General features: G+C 28.6%; 1 protein-coding gene across 1 annotated transcript; it reads left to right on the forward strand.

Moving 5' to 3' along the window:
* Window positions 1–1,483: 1,483 nt before the first annotated feature.
* LOC107452793 (mesotocin receptor-like) lies at window positions 1,484–16,741 on the forward strand. The gene is made up of 2 exons (XM_016069374.4): window positions 1,484–1,619; window positions 13,642–16,741. Exon 2 carries the CDS (start codon window positions 14,007–14,009, stop codon window positions 15,195–15,197), a length of 1,191 nt encoding a protein of 396 aa, XP_015924860.2. The 5' UTR covers window positions 1,484–1,619; window positions 13,642–14,006; the 3' UTR covers window positions 15,198–16,741.
* The last annotated feature ends 620 nt before the right edge of the window (window positions 16,742–17,361 follow it).

Raw genomic sequence — 17,361 nt, forward strand, 5'->3', positions numbered from 1 at the left:
GTTACGATCATTAACGTTTCCGTTGAGTTATAAGAAAATATGAGTATCAATTGTTATCACTGTTCAGACAAAAGTTTGACGGTATCAGCAGGAAGTCAGCAATCAACCATTTACTGACTCATTTCTTCCAGTAAATGTTATGTGCTATGCGGCAAAACAAATGCTATGTATGTGTTATACGACAAGGCAAATTACCCCCTAAAGGCAAATCAGAAAACACTATCCTTACGTTAGCCCTATGTACAAATCGGAACCACTTTTTCATTAAATTTCATTAATTAGAATTTTCATTCTAAAGTTATTGTAAGAAAACTGGCAGAAGTCTGTTCATCCAATTTACGGTAAAGAAAATGTTTTACCTTTACGGTTTGAAACTGTTTACAACACAACTAGTAAAGTTAAAAGGCCATGAATGCAAAACTAAGCAGTTTTTTAACCATTTACAACTAGCAAGCTTTCAAAACTGCAGAGAAATTTAATTGGTCATTAAAGATAGTTTAACAGCTTTATGTTGCTCTCATCTATGCGTGAATGCGAGAATCACATTCTAATAGTCCAGGATCACAAATTGCGATGTGCTAGCTCAAAAATTTACATGTGCTGACGGGAAAAGAGGAAATATTGGGGAGTCGAACATCCGTCGGTCATGAGATTGACAGATTAGCCCTTTCGCCTTTAATATGTACTCAGCTGCAAGAAACTAAGTGGTTTAATTAGGTGGGCTTTGTTGGTGCGATAAATTTCTGGTTGTTTAACCGTATTAGGTGAAACCAGTTAATAAACGGATTTTCTCACAGTTAACAGTTTGAATACCATCTTATTTATGGCTATTTGACTGTTTTTTTTAAAATATGGTAAAACATTAAATAAATTGTTATTTAATAATTTTTTTTCCGAGAAATTTCCAACAGTGTTGTAAAAACAATGTTGTTACAAAATTTGTGACAAGTGTAATGGTGATAAAATAAGAAATAAAGAAATTGGGGATTTACAATATTTGCATTATTTTTTTTACCATCAATGTTGCATTATCTGCTATGGGAAATCAACCTAAATATATAAGTCTACTCATGTCTACTCATTGCCAAAAACGGTGAAGCATTACTCATTGCAAGATTACTCATTGTGATTACTCATTGCATGCTTATATGACTAACACAACGACCAAATAACATATTAAATACTATTTTATAACTCACTATACTAAATGTAGTATTTATATTTCTGATAAAATTAAATGCTCCGCGCTGAATTCTCAATTTTAAAAGCGCTTCGTGATTAAAAAAAGTTTGAGAACTTCTGGCTTAAAGTATTTACACATATTTCAAAACGAGTTAAGATTTTTGTTGAATTTTTATTCTTAACTAAATGGAAGTCATGAATGTAAGAGATCCCATTGGGTTTAAACAAGTCACGTGCTTTTATCCAAGAACCAATCACTGCCCTTTCATCCTGCTGAATGATTTTTCCAACAACACAGCTATGACATTCACTCACCGGACTTCAAGAAGTGCGTTAGATCTTTTAAGTTTAGAATCTATTATAGAAACTAACTGCATAGAATTTGGATACAGAGTTTTTGAAAATTTATCGAAAAGAAAAATTATCCTTTTTAAATTGTAAGTGAAAAAAAGGCTTATTATATATTTTTAGTATATAAGTTTATATAATTAAAAAAAAACTGCATATTTTCACATTTATTAGTTAGTTATTAACTATTTGGAGTATATAAGAAGTTTTCGCCAGAATTTCAAGCACTAATTTATATTCAATTACTTTGTTACGTATATACTTATAAGAGCCTTATTTATAGATAAATCATTATTTTATTTTCCGATTAATTTCTTAGGAATATTGATATTAGTTTTTTAGTTGTGAGAAAGTATTAATTTTGTATTAGTTAAAAATTTATAAATATTTAAAAGCAACTTTATTACCAGAGTGTTTAACGCTACTTTTTTTAAACAACTTTCTTTAAAAAAATGTTTTATTATTGTGTTTTTGAACAACTTTTTAGAAGTGATGATTTATATAGAGGTTTCATTATTTCGATAACAAAGTATTTAATAATATTATATTTTGTTGTATAATTAGACAACATAGATGTATATATTTTTACTAATTAAAAATCACTAAAAATTAGTTAAAAGTTTTACTTTCTTTCTAAAATGATATTTGGTCGTTTGTGTTTGACTTAATTATGTTTGTAATTGAATTTAATATCTCCAATTAAAATTTTAAATAAAATAATTTTATTCCTTAAAGTGAGGAAAAAATGGAATAAAATATTAAATATAATATTAATGAATGGAAATAAAAATATTAATTTTATCTATTTAAATGGAATAAAATATTAATTTTATCTCTGAAAAAATTAAGAATTGTCCTAAGTACTTGAAATTCCTTTATTGTGTTAATGAAATTGCTTTTTGTAAAAGGAAACTCTGTTTGACAAATATAATTTGAATATTTGGAAATATTATTTGAATATTTGGAAATACAATTTGAATATTTGAAAATATAATTTGAGAATTTGGAAATATAATATAATTTGAGAATTTGGAAATATAATTAATGAGTTACCCTTACACACTTATTCTTTATAATATAATTAAATATCAATTTTAATTCTATTTTTTTTGTCTGAAACTCATTACGTATATGATTCAAATAATTTCGTTTTCGAATTCTGCATTTTGAGTTAATCACAAAATGGAAGTAATTAAAAAATTTATTAAGAAAATTTATAAAGTAGAAAATTATAAAGTAAAAATTATAAAGTAGTTATTTAATTCAAAAGTAAGTGGATTTGTGATTATCACAAAATGGAAGTTATTAAAAAATTTATTAAAAACAAAGTAATTATTTAATTTAAAAGGAAAAAAGTACTCTTTTCAATAACTTTAAAAATAGCTCAGTGAATTTTATCATATTTTTCTGCATAATAAACAAAACATTTGTGATTATGTGAAATATTTATTTTAGTTATCAGTAATATTGTGTATATTTTTTTTCGAAATATCTTGTACCCTTTAAAAAATTCTTATTTTAACCTTTTTAGATTATTCTTTATATAATTTATGTTAGATTTCGTGTATAAAATATGGGATATTTCTTATGTATAGTTTATAATGCATATATGTAATTGCATATATTTCGTAAAAAATAAAATTGAATAAATTTTATACATGCAAAACAGAACAGTTTTAAAGGTATCAAGATAGAATATTCATATTATGAAATTCAGATCTGAGTGGTACATTATTATTATTATTACAGTAAAATTTAAAATTTTATTAACAATTGTTATATTCAATTAAATTTTGAAATGTAGTAAAATATTCAAACTTCTTATGTTTTTAAAATTATTTTAAGCTTCTTAATTAGCTTTAATTATTCACGCTTAATATGAGTAAGCACCTCACTAATTACTTGTTTTGAGTATGTTTTAAGATCGCATTTGCATTTCTCTTTCAATAGCTGGTTGCTAATGTTGCTAATGAGGACGAGCTTAATTAAATTGGAAGAAAGTTTGAGTTCAGCGACTATGCATAACTTTCAGTGTTGAAATAAAAAATTATAAATGATGTTTTGAAAAAATTTGATAATAATCCAGATTATTAAACTATTTGGAAAAGTAAGATGGTTAAGTTACAGAATTAGACATAAGGACATACTTTCTCCAAATAAACATATTTTTTTCAAAGATTCGAATTTTCGACCATCAAAACATGGAAGTTGCCGCAATCTGAAAAATTGCTTCAACAATTTGAGAGCGTGGTCGAAAGATTGGATAGGTTAATTTTATTTTTACTTTTTGCGTAAATCTCGAGAACTTTTTAAGCAAATTGAAAAATTTTTGCACGTAATTGCTAAATTCGTTTATCTAAAGATGACTTTTAGCAAATATTTATTTATTATTATTTTATTTAAAGTAAGTCGAAAAGGTTTTGAATTGTAAGGTAGAAAAATTTTTGAATCATTCTTTAAGTATACAATTTTATTATTAAATGTTTATTATTTTATTTAATAAAAGCTGAAAAAATTTTGAAATAAAATTAAAAAAAAATTAGCACTAATGGGTCTAAATTTTGGAGTGCTTTACTAACCGAACAAATGGGACCATATATCCCTGATTGTATTTTCTCATATTATTTGGGGGTCAGAAATCCGAATCCCTCAAAAAATAAGTTTGCTTTTACTCAGAAAAAGTAAGTTTTGTGTCCGATTTCGTAACTAAAAGTATCACCTGCACTAATTAATTAGCTTATTGAGGTCCCCTCCTTGAACCTTTAAGGTTGATTGATTAAAGATGATAAATAAAGATTGGATCATTAAATCAAAAGTTATTCGTGGTACTCGTTTTTTTTATTGTACTTTAAATTTAATTTTACATGAAAAAGTACTTCGGTAAAAAATTAGCGAGCTTTTTGGTATTCCTGTACATTCGGAAAGAAAATCAATATTGTGGAATAATTTTAAAAGCATTTTGAAATATATAAATTCCTTTAATGTATTTTTAAGTTCTGTAATGGGAGAAAAACATATATTACATGTGTTACTTAACATTTTAAAAGCACTGGTGAAAAGTAAAATGAACTTCTGAAACATATTCTATATGTTTGCATGAGAGATTTGTAATAGATTTCAGGAATGATAAAATGGTGAATATGAATAATATTTATTTTTCCATTAAAGTTGAATTAAATATGTTCCCATTTTTTTGCGTATATTGTTTTACGTTGTATTTTATTCAAGTTTGTAAAATTAAATATAATTTTACGAAAGAACTATTACACTATTTCACAGAAAAAAATAATCACGGAAATGTAAAAAAAAGTCTCTCAGACTAATTTAAAATGCACAGAAGTTTTTAACTTCGTTAGCTTCGTAAAACGTAAAAATGAAATTTCCCCATAAAATTTTTAGTAGCTTTTCTGAAATGTCTCTTAAAGAATACGAAAAAAATATGATTAATATTGTAAAAGCTATCTGAAATCATATTTTTATTGATAGGCGAGATAATTTGTTTTCTACAGCGTGTTTTGAAAACCCCAGAATGCAAAGTAATGGATACCATTGTCATTATTATGCTATTTTATAATGAATTTTGGCTTAAAAAGAAATGTAAATCCCATTTTTTCAGCTAAGTTACAAATTTTCTAAGTAAATTGGTTGTTAATACATGCCTCGACTTTTTCGCATTTTCATTAATTGACTTTTTTGTCGATTCTTCCAATGGCACTTATTTTCGAGAATTATATAATTTCCATTAATTCGAGAATTATATATATTAACACAGGGTTTAGTTGATGATGTCTCTCTGGTAAAAACTGTTGTTGCTGTTATTGTAGTTAATTTACGTCGCACTACAGCTGCACGATGGGCTATTGGCGACTGTCTGGGAAACCCCCCTGAGGATAATCCGAAGACATGCCATCACATTTTTGATCCTCTGCAGAGGGGATGGCACCCCCGCTTCGGTAGCTCGACGACCTGCACGCGAAGTCGAGCACTTTACGGTAGAACAGTTTAACGAGGACCAATACCGCACACCCTCGGTCCCTACGCAGACTGATCCAAGTGGTCACTCACCCGCACACTGACCACGGCTGACTTCGGTGATCTGCAGGGAACGGTGTCTTAATGATCAGTCCACTGCAGGACTGGTAAAAAGTGAGTTTATCAGATAATTACCGGTTAAAGCTGGTTAAATACGCCATCAAAGAATAAAGATTCTGATGCTCAGTTATAATTTGACGCATTATCAGCTTTTATTTGACGCATACATTTCCATACCTTATTTCTATACATTTTCCATAATCACTGCGAAAAACATGCATATCTTTCAAAACTTAAAATATTATTAGCATCATGATGTCCATAATATCAATCATAACCTTTTTCAGATATCCAATTGATATTTTTTCAATACATTTATGTCACCTCTGTGAATAATGACTTTTCAGAAGTTTAGTAAGCAGTTTTAGTTTCTGTTTTAGACTTTACTTTAGTAGCGTTATTTATTTTATTAACTTACTTGTTTTTTCAGCTAGCTTGCTTACTTTACTTACTCACTTAATTAAGTAACTCACTTAATTTAGTAACTTACTTAATTTAGTAACATAATTACTCTACTTAATATTTCAAGTACTACTTCAATTTTTCAGTTAGTGATTAATATTACATTCTGTTTCAAATATTATAATATAGCTTAATTTAGTTTTTTGAATGCCTTTAAGATTTTCTTTTATAGTTTTTAGCATTGTTTCACCTAGAAACCAAAAATATTATTGGTTGGGGAGAGGGAGACAGGGACTAACTGAAACCCTTTTAGTTCTAATCTTCTTTAAAAATAAAGTACAGAATGACTGAAACACTAGAAAAAACATTTATGGGAATTTAAAGAAATATTTCGTTCTAAACGTAAGCAGTTTATTGAAACTTAGAACTATATTGAAAAGATTAAATCCCTATCTTTTTCTATGCGCTGAATCAAGAAAGACTAGATTTAAGGCTTATCCTTTAATACTTTTATTCTTATACAACAAATTTTAAACTCACTTCAGTTTTGATATTTGTTAAGAAAAATGGAAGGAAAATAAAAAGTTTTATAAAGAATTCAAAGAAAATGTTTAAAAGAAGAGAAAGTGTTACTTTTTATACTGTAACTAGATATATTTTTGTTAACTGCAAATAACGGGTAACATTGAAGTTTAAGCAACTCACCTTTTATTCGCAAAAGTTCACCGTAAAATACCCCGGATCAAATTACGGTAAAACACACGACCACTCAGGGTACCGGTATTTTTTTTACCATAAAATCCATTTTTACCAGAGCATGTTAAGGCACAAAAATTCTGATGTACCGCAATTTTTACAGTCATTTTTTTCCGTAAAATCACTGAACAACTGTTGTTTAATAAATATTACTGTAAAAATTACGGTATGATATTTTACTGTAAAAATGAACTTTTGGATATTTTACGGTAAATGGATTTTATGGATGATTCACCTAAAGTGTCTTTAACCCAGAATTTGATCCAGAATTTTTTACAGTATAGCTAGTTTTGCTATTTATCTTGGATTTTTGTAAACATATAATTAACTCATAATTGGGTGGGGTTAAGTTAACTCATATAATTGATAAATGTTTTCGTATAAATGTTCAAAAAATAAAGAATAAAATAAAATATAAAAATATCGAGATATGAAAATATTGAAATGTAAGAATAAGTATTTATTTTTGAAAATCAGTAAAAAAAAGCTTGTTTCTAAAAATCAGTAAAGTAAAGGCTAAGACTTACCTTGCTATTTGTTATAATGTTATAAGCTCATATAAGGATAAAAGTTCTTGATAATTTTATTTTACATCCTTCAAAGAAATCAGACTTAAAATGTAAGATAAAAAAAATAAGACAATAACATTAATGTTTGTAAAAATAAACTGAAAAGATTGTTTCTAAAAATTGATAAAGTAAATGCAACCTACCTTAATCATGCAGTAGACTTATATAAAAAAATAATAAATGATACTCGAATCATGATAATTTTATTTCATATCCTTGTATGAATTCAGGCACAAGGGAAGTAAAATATTGCGAGTTTGTGAAAAAAAAACAAACATTTGTGAGCTGTACAGCTTTTTTTAGCTAAAAAGCTGTTATTTTCAGTACATATTTAACTCAGCAAACCTTTCATGAATAATTTGTCAAAAGTGAGAAAAAAACAAATGTCAATAATTGAGAATAAAATGAAGACTCGATCAATCACGAGTCAAAGTTTCTGCGCCAAATTTTTCTCAAACTTCTTTTCTATCTCGTTTCACTTCAAGTGATATTCAATCTTCATTTTAAAGTTCATTTTGTTGCCTCAAGATGACACTCAACCCATCTATATATGTAGTTTTAAACTATTCATTTACATTCTGTACACTATTTTATCGCCAAGCATGGGCTAATAAATTTATTTATGCAAAAAATAAAAACTTTTAAGGATATATTACTTTGCTAAAGTTTAGTTAACAAAAAATTTAAGTGAAACTACTCATATTTAAAACATGTCATATAATCATTTTTTCAAGTAAAATAGATTTGTCTATTTTATCTATAAAATTGCTCATGCACAATTTTTTTTTTAAATAATTCAATATTATTATTTTAACTTTAATATTTTCTATTGTGCATTTTTCTTATTATTTTAATAATTACTATAATTTTTATTACACATTATTTTTAAACTAATTTTACTAAACTTTAAACTTTACATATATTTTTATAAACAATTTTACAAAATACAATTCATTAATACGGTATTGAACTAGTAAGGCAAAGAAGTACGTAATAATTAACGGGTTGCATAGCATTTTGCGTAGTTTCGTTTTTTTAAAAGCCCTTAAAGGTGTTTTTATTTTTCATTAAGTGTTTTTAAAAACTGCTTAATTTTCCCTTTTCCAAAATGAGATATTTTTTCTTTACCATGTTGATTTTCATCACAAATTATGCAAAAAGCAGGGTTTTCACATTGTTCTATTCAACGTTTTCACAAATCATTTTGATGTACCGTCGGTCCACAGCATATGAAAGGGCTAATCATTTGACATGTTTGAAATACTTGTGGATTTGCAAGTGCATATATTGAGCTGGATTCAGAGGGAGGAATTCTTACATTCTCTTGTGCAGCACTGCTGCTTTTTGCAAGGGATTCACAATTTCAGACTTCATTTTCCACCTTCTGAAATCGAACCGAAAAATATCTTGAATTTTCGTTGATTACTGGGACCAGCTAAACATTGCCAAATTTCTTTCCCTAGTAGCAAAAGAAAATTTTATTTCTCTGGTTAATGTTATCGTTAGTGAAGCGCCATTGTCTTTGTCACTGGCAAGCTAATGACTTTCTCCCGCTCTTCTGTTTACAGATCAGTACTAATCCTTCAACTTGACTTGGGGATCATTCACTAATGACGTATTTTCACGTAGGTCCTCAGGGCAGTAAACAATCCCAACGCTTCATCACTTTAAAATTTCCAACTCTCTTTTATTCATTAAATTTAATAAAGATAATAATTAATTGAGATTTTTAAATTTTATCAGAGGGACCATCCACTAATTGCAAAATGTTTTAAAAACTTTTATTGCACTTTATTACTTTTTTTTTACTAATTACCTTTTATTATTCTATTATTTCGTAATTTTTTTTATGAAAAAACTCAATAATAATTAGAGGCAAGATTTTAAATTAAGTATGAAGCGAGGATCCTTCACTATTTTAAATGCAGCAAAAAATCTTATATTATCAAGATTTTTCATTCAAAAAAACTTTATTTTATCTCTTAATGATTTGATTTAAAAACAATTGAAATGAATAATACAATTATCTGAGATTTGTAAAATATATGAGTGTAGGGACCATATAATGATTTACTTCTGACAAAAATGTTTAGCTTCAACTCATTGTATTTACATATCGAAATTATTTGCATTTTTTTAATCATTTCATCAAAGAAATACTGAACCAAGTAAAACATTTTAATAAAAATTAATTAGGGACTATTCGCTAACTTACATTTGTAATATGAATTTATGAAAGTATTCTTAGTTTGCTTAACTTTTAACATATCTTTATAAATTCGGTACGATCAGTAATATTAATCTTGTTAATGTTTCGTAGAATATGCTTTTATGAATAAATTTGTTTAAATCTAAAAAATATACTCGATAATCTTATAATTAAATTAAATTATATTAAATTATAATTTCGAATACATTTTTTTTGCATATTTAAATAAAGAAATTATTAATTTAAGAAATAGAAGGAGAAACTCAATATTGAACATATTTAAAATTCTTTATAAATTGTTTTTATAGTGGCTAATATAGTCAAGAAAAAAAGTTCTTTTTCAGAAACTAGTTATTTTATCATAATTATGTAAAGCCTTTGAAATTTTGCATTTTGTTAATGCATATATAAAGAACTTTAATTAACAGGAAGAAACAAAATTTATTATATGCATATCCTATTTATAATATTATTTTAAAGTGCTTAAAAATATTTTCTAAGTGCTTCAAAAGTGCATGTTTTTGTTGAAAAATTTGGCAACTCACTCTGATTATACAAATGCTTGGTAAAAATAGAAGGACAAGTGAATGTGAAGTAAGTTAAGATCAATGAAAATGGTTCATTCAATGAAAATGATTTGTAAAAGAAAGACTTCTTTGAATTGAACAACTATTAAATCGAAGCCTAAGAGAAATAAGTAATAACAGTGAGCAAAGAATTTATTTGTTTCTTTTGGACAAACCATTCATATTTTATCACAATATTTTCTTTAAATTTATGTTAAATAATTTCTTTACGTTCTTACAAATCTTCATTTACTAGACAGGAAATAACTTAAACATACCTTTTATTCCCTTTATTCTATTTTAGACGGGAAAAGGTATTTTTAGAAATATCTTACTTAAAGGATAAAGGAAAAGTAATCCAATTATAGTAAACACGCCTAATTTTGAATTCAATTATTTTATTCTTGAAATTTTCCAATTTATATTTAATTTATTATAGCTGTTATGACTTTTTCTTTCATATATAATGTTTAAAAAGAAAATACTAAAATATTTGACACATTTAAAATATCAGAAAGATTTACCTCAAATGAATTATTCTCGCACAGTTGAAGTAATAAATTAAGAGTAAATTTTTAAATTAATTTATTTCGAAATGTCAAAAGTTTATTAATAGATATTTTGTTAAAATCCGTTAACTATCTCCATTTCTGAACAATTGTCTATTTTTTGCGAGTGTTTCATTTCAGTTGATGTAATTTTAAAAGCTTATGCATTAATAAGCCATCGTCTATTACACTTTAATTTTCCGATAAGTTAAGAGGATGCTATATCGAGGGAGAAACACTTCATGACAATTTTACCGATGTAAGAAATTTAAAACTTATGGTATAAAAGAAGCGAGATCAGATACATTTCAAGTAAACCCTGAAGTTTCAAATGCTGAAAATGTTCGTCCAAAATAACAAAATAAAAGCAAATTAGGACTGAATTAAGCAGGGGACCATACATATATACAGCCAAAGTGTTTGCAAAAATTTGAACAATTATTTTCGTTGTAATCCTGTAATAATTTGTTTGCATTTTATGTTCTGAAATAAAAATGTTCAGGATTTGAAACGTCATAGTTTTCTCTCCCCTTAGTTTAACTGAATTCACTTTTCTCTACACTTTATATTTCGAAATGCGCCAACACGCCTGTGTGGGGGTCAGGGAACTGGCCTTTCATCAGAAAGGTTCCGGGTTCGAATCCCGGGCAAGGCATGGATGTTCTTTCATTCTCTGTACTATCTGTCCTTACTGTGGAAGCAACGTTGGGCCACCTATTATGGTGCCAATGAAAAGTTCAATAAGAGCGGATAAATTCCTTACCTCAAGCGTGAACCTATTTTGAATATTTAAATGGTTCGTCATTTACTTCTGTCAGTTTGGCGAATTTTATTATAAGCGAAGAATACTTTGTGTTGAAAATGCAAATATCTGCGCAAACTTTTCATCTCATTTGGCTTCGGAAGATCTTATTTTTTAAACATCTATGTACGCATTTTTCGGATAGACAGGAACAAAACAACTGTGACGTCACGAGGGAAAGTTATGTCATAGCTAGCATAACTGAGTGTCAACGTATGGATTTTCTTCAGATATAAACGTAATTTTTATATATACTAATCGAACAACGTAATGTCATAATGGGTAGTAATAATGATACGTAATGCATAATACCTAATAATAATGATATCGAACAATTGAATGTCGAAGAAATTCATTGAGATTATTTTAAATTGATCCAAAAGTTTTGTTTTATTGAATATTTTTAAAGTTTTAACAAAAGAATGTAAGACAAAAAACGTTTTTCATAAAAATTTCTATATATCCATAAATATTTAAGCTACGTTTACGACATTTTTTGCATATAATAGCCAAAGTAACAGTTGTATGTTACAAAGTTATAACTACATTTTTTGGCATAGGGTGTTTAAAAAGATATTTTTCCGTTAGTAATTTATTGTTGGCCCCTCAAACCTCAAAAAGTTTCAAACTTCAATGATATGTATGAAAAAGCGTATGATCTAAACATTTAATAATTTACAAACTGATTTTCTGAGTAGTTTTTGAGAAATATCAAAAAACAAACATGAGAAATCTGCCCTTGCAATATATATATATATATATATATATATATATATATATATATATATATATATATATATATATATATATATATATATATATATAGGGCACTCATATATATGAATCAAAAGGAATATACTCAAAAGGTGATAATTATAGAACAAATTGTAAAGGTATAAATTTAAATGTGGCAATTAATCACTGTCAACCTGTCACCATTTCTAGAAGATAATGAAAAGTTCAAATGACCAGAAGCTTACGTTGAAAGTGAACATGTTAGATGACATTCCCCCCTTCCCCCAGTGAACGACGATTTCATAATTTTTGAAACCAAATGTGGGGCCACAAAAGTAAGAAGAGGAAAGGAGGGAAAGAATGCCATGAATATTTAGGATTTCTTTTTCATTTTTTGCCTTGGTGCATTGGCTATTCTTCAAGGGGTACATTTTATAAAGTCGATTATAAAGCCTTAATAAACTTATTTCAGCTAAACAATGAATTAATATGAAATTTTGGACAGTGGTATGGTCACCCCACTGGCTTTAATGAGGTTCTACGGCTGTTCATCAATAACGTCAAATTTTCTTTAAATACTTTTACCACCCACTTTGCCTCATGTTGCTCCATATTGCATAAATATGTACTTACAATACAGTAGAAAAGAACTTCTTATAGATCTTAATTTAAGTTTTATTTAACTGTAAGATTTAATCGCATTTGTGAACTAAATGATTCTAAGATCGAATCAGAAGAAGATTACAACATTTTAATCTTTTAAAAATACATGATTATAATATATAAAATAGATAACATTGATACTTTTAAATAACTGGTTTCATAAAATTCATTAGGCACTTAAACAATTTGAATTTTATATTTCTTTACAAAAAAAAAGGGAAAGAAAATTATTTAAAAGGGAATTAATTATCGATGTCCCTTTCCCTAGCAAATGATGTTCCTACCAGCAACTCTTTCCTGATATCGAGTTCATTTTCCCTTTGTTTGCTTTCTGAATGTTCTTAATCCGTTAGCATTACGGAATCGTCCTGCCCCTAGACGTTTGTTTACAGTTGTTATTAAGGAATTGTTACCTTTTACGGGAAGAATGACCAAACGAAATCACTTAGAAAAAAAGAACAACTTGAAAACATTTCTGATTTTGCCAATTATGAAACTAACTATTTGACCAATTTAGATGCTATTTAATCTTTAACAAATGGACAGGAAAATATTTTCAATGAAAATATACCAACTACATGTTTGATCTGAAAATTTGTTGGCTTATTTTTTTTTTCTAATAGTATTTCCCGTTATCATTCGTATAATAAAGTAAAACAATTAAATCATAACTTTTAATGTTACTCACTTGATTTTTACTTCTTCTCTTCATTTATTCAATCATTATATTTCTTTAAATAGCAATTATTATTATTTTTTTCATTTTCAGAATTTGGCGCTTGGATGAAGATTATAAAGGAGATTGAAGAAAGAAAAATGATTGAGTGAGAGATATTGAATGCCTCAGATTTAGACTATGTATAAAACTAGTGAAATAAAACCAGTTGAATGCAATAGTTAAATGGGAGAAGGTCAACCAGTTATATAAACTAAATTGCATTCCTACTCCATATATTGTTAAAACATTAAAATTAATTACACAGAAATGGATAACCTCGGTAGAGAAATATATCTAAATCCCTCAATATTTAATTTCTACGCGTCGTTGTTACTGTCCATTGCTTCTACTGAATTAATAAATTCCGACACTTGAACGCAGAATAAATCCTGATGAAGGCTTAAAACTATCTTGAGATGTCAACTGAAGCCATGATGAATAATTCTGAAGATCATTGGGGAGGACTTCATGTGTTTAATTCTGATACTTCAGAAAGCCAATCTCTGGAAGAAGAAAGTAAAAGAGGATTGGAATATCACGTTGGAACCCGAAAAAGCCTTTTAAGCGCCATGATATTATTTTCACTTTTTGGGAATTTCTTAGTCTTCTGTTCCTTCTATCCCTATCGTAAAAAAGGAATACCTAAAGCCAAGGTATTGTTTTTGTACCTTGCGATTGCGGATTGCTTCGTAGCTTTCTTCACATTGGGTGCTCAGCTATTGTGGGAACAAGACAAAAGAAAGTACTTTATAGATACTGTCAGTTGCAAGTGCATGAAATTCATGCAAACGTATTCACTAGCGTTGTCCGGATACATGCTAGTTACCATAGCACTAGATCGTTACAATGCAATTATTAATGCTCTCACCAGAAAAAACGACATGAAATGGTGGATCATATTCCCATGGGTCATCTCTATTGTGCCAGCTGTTCCATGTCCTTTTCTTTTCCATACTCCTGATGGAATGTGTGTATCCTTGTTTTATTCAGAGAAAAACAACATTGCCGAAGAAACTTTGCAATTTTGGAGACGTGTCTACATTACAGTTGTGGTCGTCATCGTGTTTGGATTTCCGACTGTATTGCTGCTATTTGGATACATCGGTATTTATTATAAAATAAGTAAGCAGTCGGAAGTGTTTTCAGCTTCAGAACAAAGCTCGTCGTCTTTACCAAGAGCCAAAAAGAAAACTTTCACGTTGGCGATGGTAGTGACATCTGTGTTTCTTTTTACAAGTATACCTTATATTGCTCAAGAGTTTTACCTCGCTTTTGGAGATCCAGCTACAATAAATGCCAATGCATACCTTATTGCTACAAGTGGAGTAATATCGGCTTTTAACAGTGTTTTAAACCCATACATATACCTACTCTTCCAGTATACTAATTGTTGTATCGGCAAGCCTGTGAGATCGATTGCTAGTCTAATACGTTCCAGAAATTGGGGCTTTCGTAAGCCTTTGTCTGCTTATCGAAAAAATACGTCGGTTTTGTCAGTGTCGTCAAAAACATCTAGAATTGAAGTGAATAATGACTTGATATCAAGGAAAATTGAAACTGCTTTGATTTGTAATGATATACAAAAAGATAATGAAACTTGTGTGTGAAGGAACTCATTCACATGAATAAGAACACTAACTGAAATAGATATTTGGATTTATAGTAAATTATGTAAATAAGAGTAGAATTCTGCGACAAGGGTTTTATAATTATTATTATTTAACAAATTTTAAGACGAATTATTTTAAATCAAATTTTTTGCTGCATTTATAAAAATATTTGATCTTGTCTAATTCGGTTGTGGGGATTTCAAATCTGAGATTAGTTTTTCTCCTGAATCTGCAGATGTTTTTTAAAATTAACAATTTTAGTATACTTTTTATGGAAATGAACAGGTTTAGAAACGTAATATATATAAAGGGGGCAACGTAACTGTCTTGGCAAACATCTAGGAGATTTAGAGCACATCCGGATAAAAATTGCGTAGGAACTCATGCCCGAAGATGTCGTCGTACACGACTATTGGCACTTTCCTATTATAGCTTGTTTACAAGAACACGAAGAAAAATCATTAATAGGGAAGTGCTCCAAGCGGCGTATGGTTACACTTCCTTGCATGGGTTCCTGTGCAATTTTAATCCTGATGATGTGCTCTAACTCCTATAGAAGTTTGTCGCATCATTTACGTGACTCTTTTTTATATATAACGTTTACAAATTTGTACATTACGATAATAAATAAACTAAAAATGCAATCAAAAAAATCTTTAGCTTGGAGAGAAAAGAAGATTGCAAATTTGAAACCAGTCATACGAAAGTATATAATATTTTTCTCCCTGTGTAATTAATCAAGATGATTTAAATGTTTCTCAAATACTATTGCTAATCTTTTGTTTAATAATTATATCAACCTAAAATCCAAGTTATTCGTACAAAGGTGTTGTAGGGAGATTTTCCTTTTTTCCCTTAAGAGTTACCGATTTGAAATGCATTGAATACCTGAAACATCTATTCCTTACATGCTGAAATTAAATGTTTTTGTTACCGTCTAAAAATATTTTGAAACATGCATAACAGACTGAAGTTTGCACTCGCACATTTATATATGAGTATATTTATTTCTTAAATAACAATTTTATAATTAATATTTTAGTAACAAAACTATTGCTTCACATACTCTCTGTGAAACAAACTTTTAAGCATTACCAATAACTTTTAAGACAGCCCACTGACATATTTTTTAAATGGTTTTGCCACACGGCGTATTTTTATAGTCAAATTTGGAGACTTTTTCAATTTCAAGATAAAATCGACTTGCTAATTATCACTTAATTTGAATTTTACACTTTTACTACATACTTGTCAAATATTAATCAGCATTCACTACTTACATTTATTCAGGCTCATTGCAAGCTGAATTTCACATTAATTTTTCGTGATAAGTGTAAAATACGTTCTTAAGAAATTTGAGAGTCTAAGCTACAATTACTATCCATGCCATAAAAAAACAGTAGTCCTTAGTTCTAAGAAATACTAAATTTCAAAATGAACTTGGTGATAATGTTTTTAAATCCGAAATTTTTTTTTACACAAGAACTTCTATGTTATCATTTTAATACTGAGAAAATACGAGGGTTGTAAATTAAATAGTGGCAACTTAACCTTGAAACTCACAGAAGGGCGGGCATGCGTAAATAGGGTATGGGAGCGGTGAGGTGGCACTGTTGTCGATGTGTAGAGTGCAAAAAAAAGTCGATTTGCTTGGAAGGGTAGTTGTTGCGTGGCGTTAAAGTGAGGAGTTTCGTTTCCATCACTCTAAAGCATGTTGTGAAAAGGCTTAATGACGAAAAAAGACGAGATGCTTGAACCCATCGTGCTACTGTCCTATACGGTAAAACATTTGCTCTACAGGCTTCCACTAATCCTCGATAGCATTCTGTTGCATTTTTCCACGGGCAACCTCGATTGTAAGCCACGACCGATGATCACCTTTTGAAAACATGCTTTAGAGCGATGGAAAAGAAACTCCTCACTTTAACGCCACACAACAACTACCCTTCTAAGCAAATCGACTTTTTTTTGCACTCTACACATCGACAACAGTGCCACCTCACCGCTCCCATATCCAATTTGCGCATGCCCGCCCTTCTGTGAGTTTCAAAGTTAAGTTGCCACTATTTAATTTACAACCCTCGTATATACGATGCATAAAAATTATCATTCGATAATTGTCTACGAAACATTTGTGGAAGGGGAAAAAAGGTCAAAAAAA

This window comes from Parasteatoda tepidariorum, chromosome 6 (genome assembly GCF_982258835.1).
Source record: "Parasteatoda tepidariorum strain Cologne lab strain chromosome 6, Ptep-v5.0, whole genome shotgun sequence".
In the NCBI taxonomy this organism is placed as follows: domain Eukaryota; kingdom Metazoa; phylum Arthropoda; class Arachnida; order Araneae; family Theridiidae; genus Parasteatoda; species Parasteatoda tepidariorum.

What these genes read in the sequence shown, in the direction of transcription:
- LOC107452793 (XM_016069374.4), top strand. Translation starts at nt 14,007, where the DNA reads ATGTCAACTGAAGCCATGATGAATAATTCTGAAGATCATTGGGGAGGA.